Below are 20,801 nucleotides of genomic sequence, written 5' to 3'. Positions count from 1 at the left end.
GCGGCCGAAAGCGACAGGCCCGGCGCCCCGGCCTGTGCCGTCGCCTGTGGCGTCACGACGAACGCGAGGCCCGGAGAGCGGGCGACTGGGCCAGGGCCACGCGGCGGCGGCGGCGGCGGCGCCTCCACCTCGCTCCCGGGGGGGCGAGGGCGGAGGGTCCCCGGGGCCCTCGGAGACGGGGTTCCCGGAAACGGCAGAGCGCGGTGGACGGACGCGGGTGGCGCAGAAGCCACGGGGTACAGGAGGACCCGGGATAACGGGGACGCGGACGCCGGAAACCCGCATCCCCCCGCCGGCTGCACGTGACGTCGCACTCCCCGGGCGCTCATTTCTCCGTCTGCCGGACGGAGGCAACGCTGGTGGCGCGCGGCCGCGTCGTGGGCGACTCGAAAAAGTCAAATGTAAATCATAAAAGTGTTTCCGAACGTGTCGACTGCCCTGCAGCGGCTATTAGCGTGCTCTGGTCATTCGTCTAATGATGGCCATGGTCGAGGGCAATGAATTCTACAAAATGATCTCTCTGTTTCTCTCCAGGTTTCTGTTCCAAAGTTTGACAAGATCCCTTGGTTTAGCGAGGCCAGCCTGGTAAACAAGCCATTAGTGCTCAGCCTCCCCAAAAGGTAACAGCCTGGCCCCTGGGGGCCACGGTGGCAAGAAAGGGCTCACAGAAGGTGATTTCCTGGGAGAAGGAGGCGGGGGATTAGCGGAGGGACACAGATGTCCGTGGAGAAACCCAAGTCAAGCCCCCAGCAGCGGGAAAGGCCTGGGCTTCTCGGACAGGAGTGAGCGCTGAGTGTAGGCTCGGCTGGAGGGGATCAGATCTCGGGGTCCCCTCTCTGCCACTACCACTCAACGATCAGGAAGGCTTTTGCCCTTGGACACCACCTCTCAAAACACTTTCGCCCTCCACACCGTCCTACCTTTTCTCCTCTGGGGCAGTTTGAAATTCTCGAATTTTAACCATCGAAAGTCTAGAACCACAAAGTCCTGTCTTTCTAGAGCAGCCACGGCCTGTGTGTAACTTTGCAACCAGCCTCCCCGGATCTCACCCGTCCTGCCCCTTCCCAACGAACTGCTGTGAAACTCGAGGTTATGCTTTTCAAAACCGGAGGGGACCTGGGTGAGGGAGCCTTTCGGAGCTGCCACCTGAAATTGCTGCGTTTCCTCATTCCTTCCCCATGGTCCATCCCTGTGTGTGGTGAGGGGTGGGGGAGGGTGAGTGTGAGTAACGTGCAGGTGAGTGGGAGAAATCCGGGGAGACGGGAAGGGCAGCCAGGGGGCAAGGTGACCTGCGTGCTGCAGGTGAAAGGTTGGCTCCCTGGTCTGTGCCCAGTTTGCTAGAGCAGTGTAGTCCCTAGAGCTGTTCCTCCTCTTTGTGACTGCCACGTGCCCCCCTGCCCATAGACGAGTGAGGCTCCGTGGGGGACACTCTCTTCACTTCCGCACTTCCAAGGACAGGCACCTTTGTTTCGTCTGCCGCACCTTTTAAAAACCGTATACTCGGTCAACGGCGGTTTTATGTATTTTCAGAGTATCTGTGAAGGGGCTGTTGTTTGGCCCATTTGTTTTTGCATAACTTTGAGCCTATCTGAGTAAAATAGCTAATGTCTGACTATAAAACAGGCAGAGATTCAACAACCCCAGGGCCCCATTCGTGAAATAAAAACTCAAGGCACGTAGTTCTTATTAAGAGCTGTTAGCGTGAGTGGTGACAGTTTAGCATCTTTTAATTGGGGCCAGGGCACAAATTCACATAACAAGGACAGTCAGATGGCAGAAATGAGTAGAGCTGGCTGAATGGGGACTGCGGTGAAGGGGAGGTCACCTCCCTGACGGAGGGGACAGCCTTCCCTCTCCCTGGTCAGTGTCGCCTGCAGGTACGTGACTCTAGCCGCCAGATCTGGTTTCTCTCACAACACCAGAAATCTGGCTTTCTCTGTGACATGGCTAGTGTTGGACATCTAAATAGGGTGACGCCCGCATCCCATCCCACCCCGTGCCCGTTAGCCCTGCCCCGCAGCCGGGAGCAAAGCACCCCCTGCCTGGCTCTCTCCCCAGCTCCCTTGTCCCCTGATTGCTTAGTGTTTGGTAGAGGGTGGAGCGGGAGGGGGGCACAGGGTAGGGCCTGGAACAAGGCCGCCCTCAGAGGCTTTCCACTTTCACAGCCAGGTCCTGCGTGTCAAAGGGGCCAGTCGGGAAGGCGAGGGGCTGCCTTTTCCTCCAGCCGGCCAAGCTCGAGTTGGTCGCAAGGAGTAATTCCCTGAGGTGGTCAGAGATGCCCCACTGGGCACTAATCTGAATCCATGTTAAGAGAGATGGCACTTACCTACGTCAAGACACTGACTGGACAGCACCTGTAGGTGCCCTGAGCTTTTGAGGGACAAGGCAGGAACGCCAAGTCTTTTGAAAGGGCGATTGGTTTAAATATTCACAATTCCTAAGGGTTAGAAACTCCTCATCTGGCCAAAGCCCTGAATTCCAAGCTGCTTATTTCTGGCAAAACCCCTGAGAGCTTGGTGAGAAGGTTCCACGTGTGCGTTACATGTTGCTGCCTTGGACAAGCAGTTCTGACACAGAACAGTCTGAAAAGGACAAAGGAACATCGGGTGACGTGAGCTCAGAGCCCCGACCGCGAGCTCTGGGAACACACCTGGGGGCTGGAGGGGGCGGCTCTGAAGGTGGGTGTCGGTAGAGATCCACGGCCTCTGAGGAGGACGCGCAGGTTGGCCTGACTGTGCCGAAGCCACACTCATCGTCAGTCTCAAAAGCCCCCGTGTCACACTGGGGTCCTGTTATTTGGGATTGCTGTGTGCTTAAGCGTTGTACAGTGGGCGCTGCTCGCTCCTCCTGCCCAGCGTTTGGGTGTCAAGTCCAAGGCAGGCTGTTCACATGTCAAAGACAGAGGCAGTGAGGGGCTGGGTCGGCACCTCCCCACCCTCCCAGGGCCCAGGGGATCTGGGGCTGTGGGGGGTGGGGGGTGGGGGGCGAAGTAGGCAAAATGAAACAATGATGCCTCCTGACACCTGACTCCTTCCACATGGTGTTACAAAGGACCCTGGGGCTGAACAGAATGTTCCAGAGAAAAAGCGTGGTCGGAAGGAACAGGTGGGTCGTATCTACGAGCAGGACCTCCAAGACGGCGGGCCAGGCACGGAAGGGCGACACCTGTTAAAGCTCAGGAACGTCTACGCTGGTCTGTCCAAGGCGGCCCGGCGTGTTTGGCCCGCCACTCATCTGCTCCGTGAGCCACGTTTCCTCCCTCAGTGTGTACGCCGCCTCTGACAAGCCACGGCCGGCGGTGCTTATTTAAAAAAAAAAAAAAAAAAAAGCGCTAGAGAAGGCAGAGGGACCTGCGAGGGCGCGGCCGGCCACCTCCGAGAGCTCCGGAGTGGCCCGAGCCCTGCAGGGCTGGGGGCGCACTCGGGGGTGTCCCGCAGGTTCTCTCAGAAGCGCCCGAGGACCTGGGCCTGCCCGCTAGAGACGGTGGGTCTAATTCACTCTCGTTTCAATTACTCAGATCTCCTGATGCCTCTGCCACTTTTGTGGTTTCATCTAAGAAGAACATGAATTTGCCAATTTTGTTTCAAGTTGCAGCTGACTTACCTAAGGTACTCAAATTTTTTGTGATTGAAAAGAACCCCACAGCAGCTCTAGGGGCACACGGGATGTGATGCAAGGGCACCTCCTATTTCCGGTCGGCGTTCAGCAGGTATTTGCTGCATGGAAGGAGTGAGCCTCGTTCTGGCTGCAGTGCTTTAGGGCTCCCGTCCGCCAGAGCTAAGAATAAAGCATGAGGTTAGGACCACCGAAAAGGGAAACCCCAAAAATTCATGTCGAGGACTCCGCCCAGAGGCCTTTAGAGACTGCGGCTCCGCTGGTGTCTGGAGCCAGCCCCCAGGCACCTCCTGGCTGGGCGGGAAGGTGGAGGAGGAAAGCATCAATAACTACCTGCGCAGGTGAGAGGCCCACCCTCTGCCGGCTCTGCTGCAGTACCCGTGGGCGGCCACTAGATGGCAGCCGAGAGCAACAGCCGGCCCGATGGGCGGAGCCACAAAGGCGGGGCTCTGGGCGAGTCAGGAGGTCACGAGTTCTTTGCTCTGAGTAAGAGGAGCTCAGGTACCTCACCCTGACTCTGACCCCTGACCCTGCCGGGGGCTGACCCATCACCCGCGCGTGTGTGTTGTGGGGGGTGGGGGTGGGGACGGTGGGGGTGCCGGAGGCACGAAGGCAAAATTTTACCTTTGTGCCTTAAAGTTTTCAGCTGGGCCAGAGGGTTAAATGGACAAGGAGACAAGCTTATCTGTTTGTTTACGATAAGTTTTACGGGGCACAGGAGCCTCTTTAGGAACCAAAGACCCAAAGCGGCCAAACCCAGGTGCGTTTATACTGGCCGAGCACAGAGGGGCGGCGGTGGGAAGCGCTGGGCCTCGCAGGGTGCAGCGGGGAGAAGCTTCTCAGCAGGTGTGTTTGTGGGGCTCTCCCAGCTCCACCTGCCCGTCCTGGATGAGAGGAAGCGCCTGCCTCCTGGCAGAAGGCGGCCTCGCCCACGTGCGGTTTGCTCTCCTTTTAGGAAGAAAAAGGGGTCCGTCTTGCACCTGCTGTTGAGATTATTTTAGCTAAAATAATCTGCCAATGTGGCACGTTCGGGAGAGGCACACTCTGCCACCCTCCACTGGGAACTGGGGCTCCCTGTTCTGGTGGGACACCTGGCAGGTACCCCAGGTCAGATCCCTGCCTGTCACACAGACACGGCAGATCTGAATCTAGTCCCCAGGGTCACCTGCAAACGTGAAGGCCTGAGCGCGTCCGCTGTGAGGTAAAGAGGCACAGCTGCTACTTTCTGGGGAAAAAACGATGCTGTGCCTCGGGGGAGTAAACTGCACTGTGGACCCGCTGTCTCCTACCCCCTAAGTCGGCCCCACAGCCACCGGAGGTCCTGCCCCCTGGCACGGTTCAGAGGTCCTGCCACGTGGCGCCCTTCGCCTTCACCGTCACAGGCCAAAGGGCAGAACGCGGCCCGTCCGCAGTCCGGGTGGCGTCCACGCTGCCCAGGAGCTGAGCTGGGGCCAGGGCGGGGGCCACGTGTGGGGCAGTATTCCCGGATGAGCAGACAGACAGACAGACAGGAAGCAGAGGCCCAGACACAGGAAGAGGGAGACAAACAGCAGAAGCTGAGAGACACAGGGAGAGAGAAGGAGACAGAAAAAGTCAGGGCTCACGCGAGGACAAACGGGAAACGAAGACCAGGTCGCCCTGTGCCAGCCTCCACTGTGGGCGGCTGCTCGCTCAGGGCCCTCACCCGCCACACCGGCCTCCACTGCGGCTCCTCGCCCGGGACCAGGGAGTGTCACCTAACAGCTGGATAACTGAGCACCAGGGCCGGGAGGAGCAGGGGGGCGGGGGCATCGGAGAGCAGCAGGGGGGGACCCTGCATCCCTCTTCCTCCTCCTCGCTAGGGTTGGCGCTAGGGTTGGATGTGACCGCCACCCCAGTCCCGGGGGAAAACGCCACCCCACTCCCCACCCCTGCCCCCACTCCCTCTGCCCTCTCGGCTGGGTGGGGGGTGTTGGTCCAGTCTACTGAGTCAGAGTGAAGACAAGAGGGGTTTATTGTGCTTTTAGCAGACCTGTGACAAAACGCCCTGGCCAGTGACATCTGCAGAGACATAGCTCGCTGGGGAAATGCACAGAAGGGCGACTTCCAAGTTTTTCGCCACCGAGGACTCTTTAATATTTCTCGCGTTGACTCTCAATGTTTGAAAGCTCTCGCCCACCACAGGGACTGCCTCGTATACACACGCCTGTGTGCTCCTGTTTGTATCGATCCAAACGTCTCTAATTACACATTCAGGGGTTTTGTTTGTTTGTTTGTTTGTTTTTTAAAGGAGGTAGTGACACCACTGGCCTGAGACAATGATGTGATAAAAAGCACATTTATAAGTCAGGACGCAGGTGCACAGCTGTGGCTTGTTTTGTATATGTTTGAAGTTTGTGCTGTAAACAGGAACAGAATTTTAAAAATGGCACCCATCCATCCATCCAGCTTTATTGTTTAACTGAGGTTGCTGGTACTTTCAGAGAGCAGGAAAATGTTTAATTATCATAGGGTTGTTTTTTTTTTTTTTTTAATATTGAAAATAGTTCTCTGACCACCATTTCCCGGCTTCCGAGGGACATGGGCATCGTTATGGCATCACATGGACCCTTAGAGTCCGCGGTCCCCTGAGGAAAGGTGGGCTTCCTCAGACCTCTGATCCAGAGAGCCTTCTGGCCGACCGAACGAAGCGGATGAGCTGTTTGACAAATATCATAACCTCTCTGGGCCACAATTTCCTCACTGTGTCATCGTGCTCCTTGAAGGAGCCGAGCGAGGTGACCTGTGAGGCCTCTCTCAGCTAAGGCAGGGGTGGAAAGGAGAAAGGAATAGAGAGGTCAAAGGGCAAGAAGGACAGAGGCAAATTTGTCACTGCCCGCAAATCGTGCTCGCAGTGGCTGTTCTTAAAATCACCATCTGGTGCTTACATTTTCCGTTTTTGTGATGTGGACAGAGGCGAGAGAAATAGGGAGGGGGAGAGAGACGTGTGTTTCTCTGTCTCTTTACCAAAGGCTCAGGAGGCGGAGGACTTGGGCCGCAAGCCGGCTCGTGGCGACCTCGGCAGACGCTGACTCAGATGTTAGGCTGTTTCCAGCTGTGAGATGGGGGGAGCAGCCTCTGGCTTCTGGGGACAGACGGCAGCCCGCATCAGACCCTGGCCAGGCCACCAGAGGCTGTCTCACTCTCGCGTCACAGCGGCCATCTGCCGTCCTGGGGACAGCTGCTTGGGGAAGGAGAAGCCCCTTGACACTTCCAAGCCTCTTTCCCCGGTGGCTCTGATGCCTGATACTATAGCCAGGGGCCCACAGTCTGAGCCACTGGCCGGTCCACCGTCCATCCCTGCCACCGCCGCTGAGCTGGCCCCACGGGAACCAAGAGTGAAAGGGAAGTTGGCCGGAGGAGGACACCTTGGCTTCAGGGCCGGAAAGCAAGCAAGATGGGAGCGGGGAGCCGAGGCCGGCAGGACGCGGAATCCCACCGCCTGCCTCAGCTGCCCTGCAGGCTGCTGGGCCCGACTTGCTGGTCGCATGTTGTGTGAACACCCCGCCCCCCCCCCCCCGTGCCTTCGCCCCCTCTCCCCCCCCCGCCCCGTGCATGCGGAGCCAAGGAGCAGCTCTTCCCAGAGGCGAGGCGTCGCCTGACAGTGAGTCTCGGGTGGAGCCCCTGCCGCATTCCTGGCAGAGGGGACGGGGGAGCCACACACCGAAGACTGGGTGTCACCCCTCCCTGCAGAGCGGGCGGGCTGAGCATGCGGGCGGGAGGCCCAGGGAGTTTCTGCGACGGGGGCGTCGCCCAGGGAGCCAGGCCTGGAGCCACGCGGCGTGGCCCCGGGCGGGGCCCTTCCCGCGCACGCGTGGGGGGCGAATCGGGCGCCCGCGGTGCGCTGTGACCCGCCGAGGCGGCGGCGGCGGCGTCGCGATCTTCACGCGCACGCGCGTTTGCGCCTCCGGTGTGTGCGCGCGGCGCATGCGCGCGGCCGGGTCTGCGTGTGTTCACAGCCGGTCGTTTACAACGCCTGCGCTCGCCCGGCCAGCAGCACGTGTCGCGAGCCTCCCGCACGCCGGGCTGTGACGGGCGCGAGGGGGCAGAGATGCGCGAGGCACGTCCTGGCTCCTAGAGGGCTGTCAGCGGGTCGGGGGGAACAGACGGGCAGACAAGCCGGGGAGCCCCGAGCGCCGGGCGAGGTGAGCCGCGCTGGCCCCCGAGCAGGCCAGGCCGGGGCGGGCGACGTGGGAGGAAGTCGGGGGGAGGTTTTCTGAGGAAGCAGCCCCCGAGTTATGTCTTGAAGGGAGAGGCGCTAGCCGGACCAGGAGGGACGGTACCTGAGACAGTCCATCCTTCAGGCCCCGCGAGGTGACAGCCGTGGGACCGGGGCACTCTGGAGCCACTTTCGCGTGTCATTACCGGGCTAACCCTGCCAGGCACGCAGACCTAACAGGGCCCCCCACGCCCCGCCCCACCCGCCCATCCTTTTAAAAGTGCCCGTAGAAGTGAAAGGTATTTTGAGTATTTGTCAGAAGAATCCAGCTCTGTCCATACTGTTCCATCTCCCAACCCCCAGTAATGCCTCACCCAAGTGCCCGTCTCTCACGGGACAAAGGTGCTTGCAGACCTGGCTGACAAAGGTCACGTTAGGAGCACACCCGGGCAGTCCCCGCCCTGCAGAGCTGGACGGTCCTCTTCCTGCCCCTCACCCCTCCCCGGGGCAGCAGGCGGGGTCAGGCGCAGGTGTGCGCTGGGGAGAGCGGCTGGCAGGAGGAGGCCTCAGTCTGTGGGGGTGGTCTGCTGTCCCTGTGCCCCCCGCCCCCCGAGATCCTGCTCTTCCTGCGAGCATATCTCACACCGACGGCAATGAGTGGGGACACATAGGAGGGACTCCCCAGACAGGGCAGTAGCCTCAAGTTGCCATTTGCTCCAGCGAGCAGGCAGGGCACCCCACTCCCACTTGCGCAGATGGAGGGGTGCGGGGGGGGGGGCACTCTGCTCCCCAGAGGCAGGGAGAGCCCAGGACCCACCCTGCAGCTCACAGCCCGGCTTGTGCTTGTGGGAGGTGCCAGACGGTGGTGCACGCTGGAGACCTGCTTTCTGGCCGGAGCTGAGGCCTGAGGAAAGGGGGCGATCCGTCAGGGAGGGGCCAGCGGAAGGGGGCGATCCCAGGGTAGGGGGGAGCAGCGGAAGGGCTGGGAAAGAGGAATCGCCCATCGGTTTTTCTTTGGCTATCCAGCGTCCTATGTATCACATGGGGGAAACGTGCTCCCTCTGGGAGTACAGCCTCTCAGGCTGCATGCTCAGTGGACTGTAATCTCCAGCCCTGTGCCCCTCTGCCAGCTGGCTTTCACCTGTACCTCTGTGCATGGCCCGAGGCCACCAGCTGGTCTGTGGCTCAGCTCCCCCTGCCTAAACCATTTCTGCACCTACCAGCTGCAGTCAAGTTCAGATTCAACGTCCAGCCGGGGTGGGGCCGAGACCAGAGTGTCCACCTCCATCTTAGGGAAGGAATGACCGTGACCTCTCTTACCCTTTCCCACTTCTGTGCTGCCCCAGGTACCATGCCATTTCCCGACTCTCTCTGTCTCTCTCTCTGCAGGCCAGGAGGAGCCAGAGTGACCCCGTGCTGATCAGAAACAGGCAGCTGTGCTCCAAATGCCGAGAAATAAAAATGGTAAGCCAGGTGGATGACAGAGCTGGGCACGGAATAAAAGGCATCTCGATTAGTAAGGAAGGCGTCAAACTACGTTTGCAGATGACGCGATCTTATGTGTAGAAAGTCCTAAGGGTCTCACACACACACACACACACACACACACGCACACACACACACACACAGATCCAGTAGTGAGGCCAGCAGCGTTATGGAACATAAGATCAAGACACAAACGTGAAGTCTGTACCTTAGCAATGCATAATCCAAAAACGAAATTGAGGAAACAATTCCAGTTACGATAGCATCAAAAATGAAAATACTTAGGAATCAATATAACAAAAGAAATGTCAGACTTACACATCAAAAATGATAAAACGTGGTAGAAAGAAATTAAAGAAGACCTAAGTAAATAGGAAAAATTCCCATGGTCATGGGTCGAAAAACTTAATACGCTTAAGATAGCAGGCCTCCCTCAAATCGATTTACAGATCCAATACAATCCCTCTCGAAAAGCCAGATGCCTTTCTTGCAGAAATGGACAAGCAGACATTAAAATTGTTATGGAAATGCAAGAGATGCAGAAGAGCCAAAACAATCTGGAAAAAGGAGGACAAAGTTGAATCACACCTTCCGATTGAAAAACTTCCTACAAAGCTGCAGCAATTAGGCCTTCCTGGTATGGGCACGAGGGTCCACGTGTAGATGGATGGAGGGAATCAAGAGCCTGGAAATGAGTCCTCGCGTTCATGGACAAGCGATTTTGACAAGGCTGCCAAGACAGTTGAATGGGGAAAGAATAGTCTTTTCAATAACTGATCCCAAGACGACTGTAAATCCACATACAAAAGAATGAAGTCGTACCCTCCCTCACGTCATACACAAAAAAGTAATAATAACTCAAAATGGATCAAAGACCCAAGCGTAAGAGCCAGAACTATAAAAGTCTTAGAGGAAAGCATAGGTGTAAATCTTCATGACCTTGGATAAGGTAATGGTTTCTTCTGTATGACACCAGAAGTATAAACAACAACAACAACAAAACTAAATAAATTCAACTTCATCAAAATTAAAACCTTTTTGCTGCAAAGAACACAGTCAAGAACGTGAGCAGGCATCCCACAGAATGGGAGAAAATATTTGCAAATCATAAAATAAGGGACTAGAATCCAAAAAATATAAAAATAAACCTTTATAGCCCAACCAAAAGACAAACACACGAATTTGAAAATGGGCGAAGATTGGAATAGACGTTATTCCAAAGATTTACCAATGGCCAATGAGCACATGAAAAGATGTACAGCATTAGTCATCAAGGAAATGCAAATTGAAACCATAATGAGATTTTATTTGGCACCCACAAAAAAATCTGGACAATAACAAGTGTTGGTGAGGACGTGGGGAACCTGGGCCCTCAGACGCTGCTGGCGGGAATGTAAAATGGTGAGCTGCCTTGGAAAACGGTTTGGCAGTTCCTCAAAAACTATAGCCCAGCAATTTCATTCCTAGATATGTACCCAAGAGAATCAAAAACATATGTCAAAACACAAACCTGTACCTGACTATTCATAGCGGCATCATTCATAATAGCCAAAAAGCGGAAATGACCCTAGGCCAGCAGTCATACACAAAATGTGATTTAGTCTGTGTGGTGGAAGATTACTCAGCCATGAAGAGGAAGTGCCGATCCCTGCTGCAACCTGGATAAACCTTGAAAACATTATGCTAAGCAAAATTTAAAAAGACAGAAAAGGCCACATGCCGTATCGATTCCACTCTCATGGAATGTCCAGAGCTGGCAGATCCTTGCAGACAGCAAGCAGGACGTGAGTCCTGAAGGCGTGGGAGGAGGGGCAGGGTGCGTGCTGGGCGAAGGGCTTCTTTTCGGAGTCACGAACATGTTCTGCAAGTAGATGGCGATTGTGTACACCTCTGTGAATATTTAAAAAAACACCGAATTGTATACTAACATGAATTTTATGGCGCGTGAATTATACCAGTCATAAAAAAGATCAGTAAAAGTGTAAAATGGATGAATATTAAGAAAAATCCTGAGTAGGACCGGCTTGGGTAATTCGTGCTTCTGCGTTCGCCCGGGCCAGGATCTCCGTTGTCCAGAGGGGAAGGAAGAAACCTCCTCAGAGTGGCGCGCGTCACCAGGGGTGTTTGTCCGAAGGGTACACTTGACGCTCTCCAGCGGGCTCCACAGCGGGTTCATTCAGTTGCTGATTTGATCAAGAAACATTTCTTCAACAGGCACTTCATTAAGGACCTGGAAATACAAAACTAGAGACTTGGGGTGAGCCCTCAAGTCTCCGAGGGAGACAGGATGCTCGGCAAGTGAACGCAGTGAAGGGATTTGCGTGTTCTGACAGAGGGAGCCCAGGGAACTGTGAGGTCACAAGCCAGAGGACTCCCGGAGTCGGGGGTCTGTGAGAAAGCGACAGTTAACCTGAGACCCGAAAAACTGGGGGGGAGGGGAGGGCGAACCAAACAAAAGGAGTCGGAAGGCTTACTGGTCGGGAGGTGCCTCATTTCATCATTTCAGAACCTGATCGCCAGGGAAGAACGAAGGCCCCATGACTTGGGGTGCGGCAGGGTGGTCCCCGCTGGTTGAGCCACGTCACGACGGTGCACGAGCGGCTGCCGGAGCCTGCCGAGGGGATGCGGCCCGCGTGGGTGGCCGTGCGGGTGGGGGCGGTGTCCTCACGAGACTCTCCGCCTCAGGTGCAGCCGAGAACCGTGGCGATCCCCGACGATCTGCAGCTGTCCTTCGAGAATTTGCTGAGCCATAAGTGAGTCGAAGGTTTCGATCGGGACGTGACTTTAATTCCGATTCTGTGACTTTGGGGACGCGGGACGCGGAGGGGCCGCCCGGGCGGTGGGCCGCTTCGCTGGCTTCGTGTCCCGGTCAAACCCAGCACGCCGTTTTCACCTTTTTGCTTGAACAGCTGTTGACAGTGCTGTAGAAGGTTTTTCGTCCTTTCGATTTCACGAGAACAGCACAGGGAACGGGGCAGGAGGCTTCTTAGTCTCCTGAGAACTAAATGCGAATCCTCCACGTGGGCGGCAGGTGGAACTCAGGGGAGACCCGCGCCCCTGGGGAGCACGACAACCCGCGACTTTCCAGTAACTCGGGTTCCTCTTATCAGTTCGTCGGTGGCTCTCTGCTGCTTTCCGATCAAGACCAGGTTTATGAGAACTAAATCCAGGCAGAATTTTGGTTAGTTGGACTTTAGGTTTTTGGTTTTTTTTTCTGTATTTAACTATCAAACAAGAAAGAAGTACTCAGTTTTTACTTTATTAAAACGCTCCAAACACAACTCCTTCTGGATCAGGCACCACAGTAGGTAGACTTGTCTATCAGTAGGTGGCTGAAATGTACACATAGGCTTACATATGGCCAGTCAAAAAAATTATATGTGTCACGGGGATGTAAAGTACGGCATAGCGGACACAGTCGATAGTGTTGTAATCACCAGGTGGGTACTAGACTTATTGGGGGGATCGCTTCATAAGCTGTATAAATGTGTAACCACTAGGTAATATTTAATATTTAATGTCAATAGTAAAAAATGTTAAGTTATGTGATCTAATGGCAATCTTTAATTGTGTCCCCCCCCCCATACAGAGAGTAATATTGTGGGGGAATAAATAGGCCTCTTCGTAAGCTTATGTTGGACAGAGTAGGAATTATTCCTTGTGTAGCTCGGGGCCATTTTTCCCGAGGCGAGATGTGGACTCAGATGCATCATAACCAGGTGTGCAGCCCAGGTAGATGGGGTCATGGAGAAAACAGGTGTTCGAGCACTGCCGGCTCTGGCAGTACTAACATTTACCTGCGCTGGCTCCAAGCTTTTAAAGAACTCATATTGGAAATCGATGAAAGTAGTTCTAATAAATAAACATCCTTTATAGACTTTAAGTGGAAAACCGAACTACCTGAAGTCAGGATTTCTGAGTAAATGTCACTCCTTTATGAAGGAGACTTTTGAAATTTTGTTGCCCCCATTTATTTGTCTCGCAAGTTTGGTGCTTTATTAAAAAGTACTTTATTTGTGCAAGTTTGGCCCATTCATCTCTGCCGCAAAGTGGTCTCAGTACCAAACTGACAAGTGCTGGATTCAAGGGACCATCTCTGTTTTAAAATGTATAAAGACACCTTCTTTTCCAGCAAGATATAGTCACATAACTAAGGTGTCTTCTTGCTTTCTCCAATCAGGATGATGAGTCTTCAGCCACCGAGAGATCAGACTGTACCCAGCTGTCCTCAAGATGACATCCCGACAGGTTTGCTTGCCTTTGGAGTACCGTGTGGTGGGAGGCATGCCGCCCCAGAGCGATGGAATGAGAGGTTTAATCCCTAAGAAAACTTCTAGATTTTTCTGCACAAATTCTCATTCTTTCTTTAAAAACTATTAATTTTATTGGGGTGCCATTGGTTAGTAGCAGTAAGTTTCAGGTTCACAGTTCCATCATACGACTTCTGTGTGTCGCATTGTGTGCTCACTACCCAAAGTCTAGTCCCCTTGTATTTGACCCCCTTTGCTCTATCCTCCGCCCCCCCCCACCCCCGAGTTCATTCGTTGTTTTCTGTTTTATATGCCACACGTGAGTGAAATAATATGATTCTTGTCCTTTTCTGTCTGAGTTATTTCACTTAGCGTGATACTCACAAGATCCATCCATATTGTCACAATCGGAAATATTTCATCATTTTTTATGGCTGAATAATATTCCATTGTATATGTGTTCTACATTTTCTTTATCCGATTATTCGTCGAAGGATGTTTTGGTTGTTTACATGTCTTGGCTATTGTGAATAACGCTTCAGTGAGCATGAGGTGCATATATCTTTAAGGATAAATGTTTTCAGATTGTTCAGGTATATACCCAGAAGAGGGATTGCTGGGTCAAAAGGTAGCTCTGTTCTTAATTTTCTGAGAAACCTCCATACTGTTCTCCATAATGGCTGTACCAGTTTACACTCCCACCAGCAGTGTATGACAGGTGCGTGCAGTCGTAATCGGGGTTCGCTGTATCAGCCACGCATGCTTCACAAGGAATGCACACGCACGCACACACACACACACACGTGCACCCTTCCCTCGGCAAGCACGTTTATTTTCTGATTCAGTAGGACAATGTGATGAATGCCTTTCATCAGCTCAATAGCCCTGGGAGAGTGTGCCAAGGACCGATACGAGAGCTAGACTTGGTGTTTGAGAGATGCGCATGTTATGGTCTTGGACAGGCCTGGTTCTTGCTCACGGAGTCCATCCACGGACACCAGTCTTGCAGGTGGCACTTAAGGGCCGGTGCTGATGGACTTGGCTTGGAGCTGAAGCTTGGTAGATCCACCGTTGGTGCCAGTCACGCCCTTTCGGAGCCGAGCTTTGCTCTCGTGCGTCTGTCTGAGTTTATGGCGAAAGCACTAGCCTAGCTGCTGAGAGACTTGGCCTCGATCCTAGTCTGGCCGTACGGGCTTGGCTCAATTGTTTAAACCCTCTGGGCCTCGTTGTTCCCACCTGTAAAACCAGAGAAGCATTTTATCTCCCACTCCACCCCCGCCGCTCCTCCCCCCAGGGCCGGAGCCCCAGTGCCAGCAGCCTGCACCTTTGATCTGCCCAGGAAAACTGCCTCACGGCCCCAGCCCGCGGTTTATATGGCGTACACATGTCCCCACGCAGAGCCTATTGCTTGCAGGGCCCCCCACCTGTGCTGCGCTGCCTGTGGCCGAGGGGCCGACTCGCCCCAGCGACGGTCACTGCCGATGACTGTCTGCCTTGCTTTGTTGATCACAGCAGTGACTTCGTGTGATTTTCTGGATTCAGCCAAACTTCAGAGATTATCGACAGTTACTAGTGAGAACTAAGGAAGTGGGAAGAGCCAGCTCTGTGAGGCTCTGGACTCGTGTATCTCGACTTGGCCTCGAGTCCAGAGTTCCACGACACTCAGAGACGCTTGTCGTCAGTAAACACGGGTAGGGATGCCGGCCGCCTGGCGCCGTGGGATCATACGGTACAGAGAGCCCTGGGTTCCGGTCCTCAGCTCCTCAGTGCCTGTGACCTCGGGCCTCTGGGTCCTCTTCATCGCAGCGATGAGACTGAGCCGGATCCTAGGCGTGTGGCCTCGTGACATCTCTTAGCGCTCACTCAGCTAGAGGGAGGAGCTTGTTCCACAGAGTCCCTACGCCAGCTCCCTCAGGCACTCGGTGACTTCCAGGGGGAAGATGTTATTTCATGTACCAATTGGCTCTTCTTCAAATCCCCATGTCTTCTGGAAAAGTTGAATATGAACAACTTCTTGTAAATAAAATAACATTCAAAGAAGAGGTCAGGATGGCAAGGGTTATAAGGAGTCCCGAAACAAATTATTTTGTAAAGTGAAGTTTCCTTTTGAAATGCAAGTCCTTTTTCTCTCCTGTGGCCTTTTTGTGAAATCGTGTTTGTCGAAAGAACAGAACGGTATCTGGGTCTCTAAAAAGTCCTCTGAAAACCAAGTAGCCCTCTTTCCCTTTGACGCACATTACAACTCCGGACACATTTTATCTTCATGTTTAATTTACTTTAATAACCGGCAGTGACTCCGCATCCCTGAGTTGTATTTCTAGGCTCCCCCTCCTCGCCTCTTCGACAAGGTCTATAAAAGCTTAGCTGCCGAGGGGGATAAGACGGTTCTCGTAAGGGGAATTCTTAGGTGAATTTTGAATCTGTGTCCCAAGGTCGAAGAGGGCTTGGGTGACCTTTGGTTATTGCGAGTTTCTTTAACGATCGAATCTCAGCAGCCCTCGCCCTCCCTTCTCCACTGCCCTCCAGAGAGCGTCCGCTACAGACTGCCCATTCTGGGGCCCCGGACGGCGGTCTTCCACGGGCTGCTGTCACAGACATATAGAGCTCTGCAGAAGACGCAGCTGCCCCCCTCGCCCGGGAAGGAGCCAGCCGGCAAGGTGACCAGCCTGCGGGTGATGAGAGCCCAGCACTCGTGAGCTCCCAGAGAGAGCGGCCTCCCCCAGCCGGTCACTGGTGCCCACTGTCCCCCCAGCACCAAGAAGGAGACGCAGCCCCCGCCGTCCTGGGGGCGGCCGGAAGCCTTGCTCTCCCCGCCAGCTTCTCACTCGCTTCTCCCAGAGACAGACGGTTTAATTGACACAATTATAAAGGTGTATCGATTGAAACTGAAGATTCTGAGTATCGTTCATTTTATTGTGTTAATCCGAATAGTATGTGCCCAGCGAGATAACATCTTCCCTAAATCTCATTAAGAGCCTTCATCTGGAGCACTAGTCTAGTTTGAAAATTTCATGAAAAAGAATAACGTTCTAGTGTCGTCGGCGAGGACGACGGTCCACGCCAGTGGTTCTGGAGCCTCTTGTCGTAGGCACGTTTTCGCTCGCACGTTCTGAGAGCCCTGAAGAGCTTGCTTTTTTATTTTAACCTGGCTTATAGCTACTGATGGTTATCACGTTGGAAATGAAAATGGAGAAAAACTAAAAACATGCCGAGCACACTTTCCACTCGCTGCCGGAGTGACATCCTCGCACGGTGTGCAGCCGCTGGAAAACCCGCAGACGCCGTCTTAGCGCTGCTGTGAACATAACTGTGACTTCACAGACACCGCAGAAAGGACCTCGGGCACCCGGGGGCCCCCGGACTCCCGGCGAGCGCTCCCAGCGTCCCCAGCCTCCCAGGGCAAGGGCACCGGGTGCTGTCCCCCCCCAGCCCCCCCCCCCCAGGGTGGCCTGGGCCTGGGGCAGAGGTGTGGGGAGGAGCCACGGCGTGGGGAGAGGCCCCCGCGTGGGGAGAGGCCACGGCGTGGGGAGAGGCCCCCGCGTGGGGAGAGGCCACGGCGTGGGGAGAGGCCCCCGCGTGGGGAGAGGCCACGGCGTGGGGAGAGGCCACCGCGTGGGGAGAGGCCACGGCGTGGGGAGAGGCCACGGCGTGGGGAGGAGCCACGGCGTGGGGAGAGGCCCCCGCGTGGGGAGAGGCCACGGCGTGGGGAGAGGCCCCCGCGTGGGGAGAGGCCACGGCGTGGGGAGAGGCCCCCGCGTGGGGAGAGGCCACGGCGTGGGGAGAGGCCACCAGCAGGTTTTCCCGCCTCCCTTTGCTCATGGTGCCCCATGATGACCTTGATTTAGCATCCTGGTCGGGACAGAGGGGGTCGTCCCCGTGAGAGGGGGCCTGGCCAGAGGGAAGCCGGGGTCCCAGTGGGGCCACAGCATCTTCTACCGAGGGGGTGGACTTAGGAATTATTCTCAATTGAGAAGTATTTAGCGTATTTACCTTTAAAATAAAACGTGCTTGTTGTGTAACTAATGGAAAATCATGAAAGTAAATCTAAGCAGTCTTTTTAGCTGGATATACAGAAACTGGACTCTGGCTAGAAACTGTTACCTATCTTTTGTGAAATTTTTATGTTAAACAGAAGAGGACATCAGTGTGAGTCTTGAGAAACCTTTGGAAAGCAGAGGTAAATAAGGGGTCCGGATCTGGGGACAGGCCGCATCGCCCCAAAGGCGGCAAGTCAGCTCCATGTCTCTCTCCATTCGCTTTAATTCAATTCAAAAAGTGTCCCCTGAAAACCTAAGCTACAGGCCTTGTGCCCTGTGCGGTGGAAACCAGTGAACTGTAACTGTTTTCCGCCCTTGGGAAGTGAGTGTTCTAACTGGGCAGAGAGGTAGTCTGACAGGTAAGTGTTAGAAGTGCTCTAAGAGAGGTTTGCCAGGGTGGCAGGTGGGGTTTCTCACCTGGCGTAGGTGTGGGGAGGGCAGAGATGGTTTCCTGGAATTGTCCCAAAGCTAATTTTAAAGAGCACAGGGCAGCCTCTGAAGGGTGACGAGCCGTCGCGGTCCTAAGCTAGGGCTCCGTACTCATGCGGGCCAAGTACCCTCATCTGTCACAGTGCCGCAGACCTACCTCACGGAGTCGCCGTGGGGGTTAAACGAAGTAATTATGTGTCGTACCTCAGCCCACAGCCTGTGTTAAAAAAACTAATGAATTTTCCATGCGGTGCGACCTGATGGATTCGTCATCATTTGGGGGGTTGCTTCTGTGCGTGGAAATCCCCTTCCCGGACTCATCTAAGGGCTCTGATCTCTCCACGTGTAGAATGTCGTACAAGAGTCAACGGGGGTGATGTGTTCAGGAGATGACAGCTAAGTGAGGAATGCGGCCGGGCTGGTTTCAAAAGGGGTCAATGTCCAACGAGACGCTGTCTCAACCCAGCGCGTCCGCGCTCATTCGTTCCTTCATCCATCCATTCATTCATTCATTCATTCGGTCTGTGAGTTGCCGTTTTGTAGCAGGCGCTATGCTTTACGGAAACCTTACAAAGATGATTTATACGTGATACTTTTCTGCGGGAACTCAGTCTAATGAGAGAATCGGACACGGAGGCAAAACATCACGTCACCGTAGGGTCCATATGACCATAACGGCACGTGCGGAGTGCCCGTCGTGACGTCCTTTGGCTGCGCAGTACGCAGTCGCTACGCCGGAGGAAAGCGTGACCAGACCTGGCGGCTGCATCGGAAGGCGGAGAGAGAGACGAGCTGGAGCTGCCACAGCCGTCCAGGCGAGACTGGTGACTCGTGACGGTTTCCAGCTGAGAACACCTCCGGCTCTGGCTCTGCGAGGGGCGATCTGGACTGGAACGGCCAGGGGGGTTTCAGAGGAGGAGGAGAGACTTAAGACATCCCTCTGGTACCTGCTCCTCCCATCTCCTTTGTTCTGTAACCAAAGGAGGCTATAAAATGCAGGCGGGGCTTGAGCAGCAAGGGCCCTTCCTCCCTGGCTGAGCGCCTGCGGGGTCCGCCTGCGGACGCGAGGTAAACCGGGCGGCCTTTCCGGCGCCTTCCAGCGTTATGGTGTTCTAAACCTGGACACTGAAAAACTCATTCGTCATTCAGCAGACATTTGCACAGTGCCCGCCAGGGGCCAGAGAAGGGTCAGAATCCTTTCGGTGGCAAGTGATGGAAACTCAATTCGTACCTTAAGACAGAAATGAAAGCCCACTTTGAGGGGTCCTGGGTTTTCTCCCACGGCGACCAAGCCACGAGATGGGCAGGGATGCGGCAGGCCCCAGGGAGCCGGGGAGCTGGGACCTGCTGGTGGGGAGTCTCCCTTTACCTCTCCCTGTCTTCCTGGGTGTTGTCCGATTCCACGGGGCGGGAAACGTGGCTGTGGGCGTCTTCTAAGCCTTCTGGCTTATAGCTTTTGGCCACTGGAGTTCCAAGCCCCAAACCCCAGGACAAGGCACCTTAGCCCAGCTCGCAAAGTTACCTGATCATCGTGCAATCAATTATGACATTGGGGTGGGGTTAGATGAGAACTCTGCGTAGACGAAGTCGAGGAAGTCATGGGGAGGGGGAGAGACGCAGTTTTCAAGGGAAGCGCGTGAGGCGGAGCCGCTACACTCACTGCGGCACTGTGTGGGACGCCGGTGTGGCACAGGGGACTGAACCCTCACGCCTGTAGAACCAGGGTGTCGTCTGTTGCCCCCCTGCACAAACACGCTGCCCGTGGCATCCTCAGGAGGTCCGAGCGAGGCGCTGCTCGGGGAGCCGCCGGGACCGGCCTGGCTCCCCGAGGAGGCCGCTCCAGTTCCGAAGGTTCACCTGTCACTTGGACATAGGGATGGCTGTGGAGGTGAAGGCAATAGCTGGGAAACTGGTTTGTCCACTCTTGGGAGTCTGAAAAAGAGGCCAGCACTATGCTCCTGGGGCAGAGACAGAGAGAAAGAGAGGCCGACAGACAGACAAGTCACTCACGGGCCGCTGTACCGTAACCCGACTTCCCTCTCTCCCGGCCCTCTATGCCCCCCCCCCCCGCCCCCGGCCGGGTCCGGGAGTGAGGACAGCCCCTCTGCAAACACCGCGAGGGGGGAGCCTTCGGGTCGGGTCGCTCTGCCCGCAGTCTGCCCCTTTTGCTCGGGGGCCCTGTCTGCTCAGCATTTCTGCAGCACAGTGCCTCGCTGGAGAGGGGTTATGAAACCCTACGAGCTAGTCATGCCCTAGCTTTGTTTCTATGACAACCGATCCTCCAGCATTACAGTTGGGCCCTTAAACTGACACCTTCCCCAGGGAGAATCTGTATGTTTGGGGTAGGGATGGAGCTGACTCGTGAGCACAGAGCTGGCTCCAAAGTGTTGACATCTCTTTTAGGGATAGTTCTGTTTTCAATGCTCAGAGTAAAAGTTATTTTTTCCAGATGACTCGCAATCAAATTTCTGTGATTTTTTTTTCTTTTAGAAAATGGCCACAGCCCAGTAACTCCTATGGGGAAGAGAGAAATTTTTCTCTACCCTTCTAGGTTTTTTCGGCTGGTCTAATGATTACATCGTCATGAAACAGATTCATAAGAGAAAATAACCACATTTAATTACACATGCATGTACGGGAGTCCGAGGTGGAAGGGTAAAATGAGGTACGTGTGATGTTCTGAGCTAACGGTGAGGCGTGGCCCGTGGGGCTTCGGAGAGGAGGCAGATCATCGCAGGGCAGTGTGACGAGTGGGTATGTTCAGTGACTATACACGCGCCCTACCACGTAGAATGGTGGCTAAAATTA

At 54.9% G+C, this 20,801-nt stretch overlaps 1 protein-coding gene across 1 annotated transcript; it reads left to right on the top strand.

Annotated features, from left to right (window-relative positions):
- Nucleotides 1-269: 269 nt before the first annotated feature.
- CUNH1orf105 (chromosome unknown C1orf105 homolog) lies at nucleotides 270-16,909 on the top strand (the record flags this gene model as incomplete). The annotated part of the gene is made up of 7 exons (XM_016147135.2): nucleotides 270-401; nucleotides 535-620; nucleotides 3,518-3,608; nucleotides 9,182-9,256; nucleotides 11,963-12,030; nucleotides 13,458-13,525; nucleotides 16,054-16,909. Coding segments are annotated over 7 exons (690 nt in total), but the record flags the coding sequence as incomplete, so codon positions are not given.
- Between the last annotated feature and the right edge of the window lie 3,892 nt (nucleotides 16,910-20,801).

Source organism: Rousettus aegyptiacus, unplaced genomic scaffold (assembly GCF_014176215.1).
Source record: "Rousettus aegyptiacus isolate mRouAeg1 unplaced genomic scaffold, mRouAeg1.p scaffold_m13_p_17, whole genome shotgun sequence".
NCBI classification, from domain to species: Eukaryota; Metazoa; Chordata; class Mammalia; order Chiroptera; family Pteropodidae; genus Rousettus; species Rousettus aegyptiacus.
Note: the sequence above shows the minus strand (reverse complement) of the source record. Positions and strands in the feature narration are given on the sequence as shown.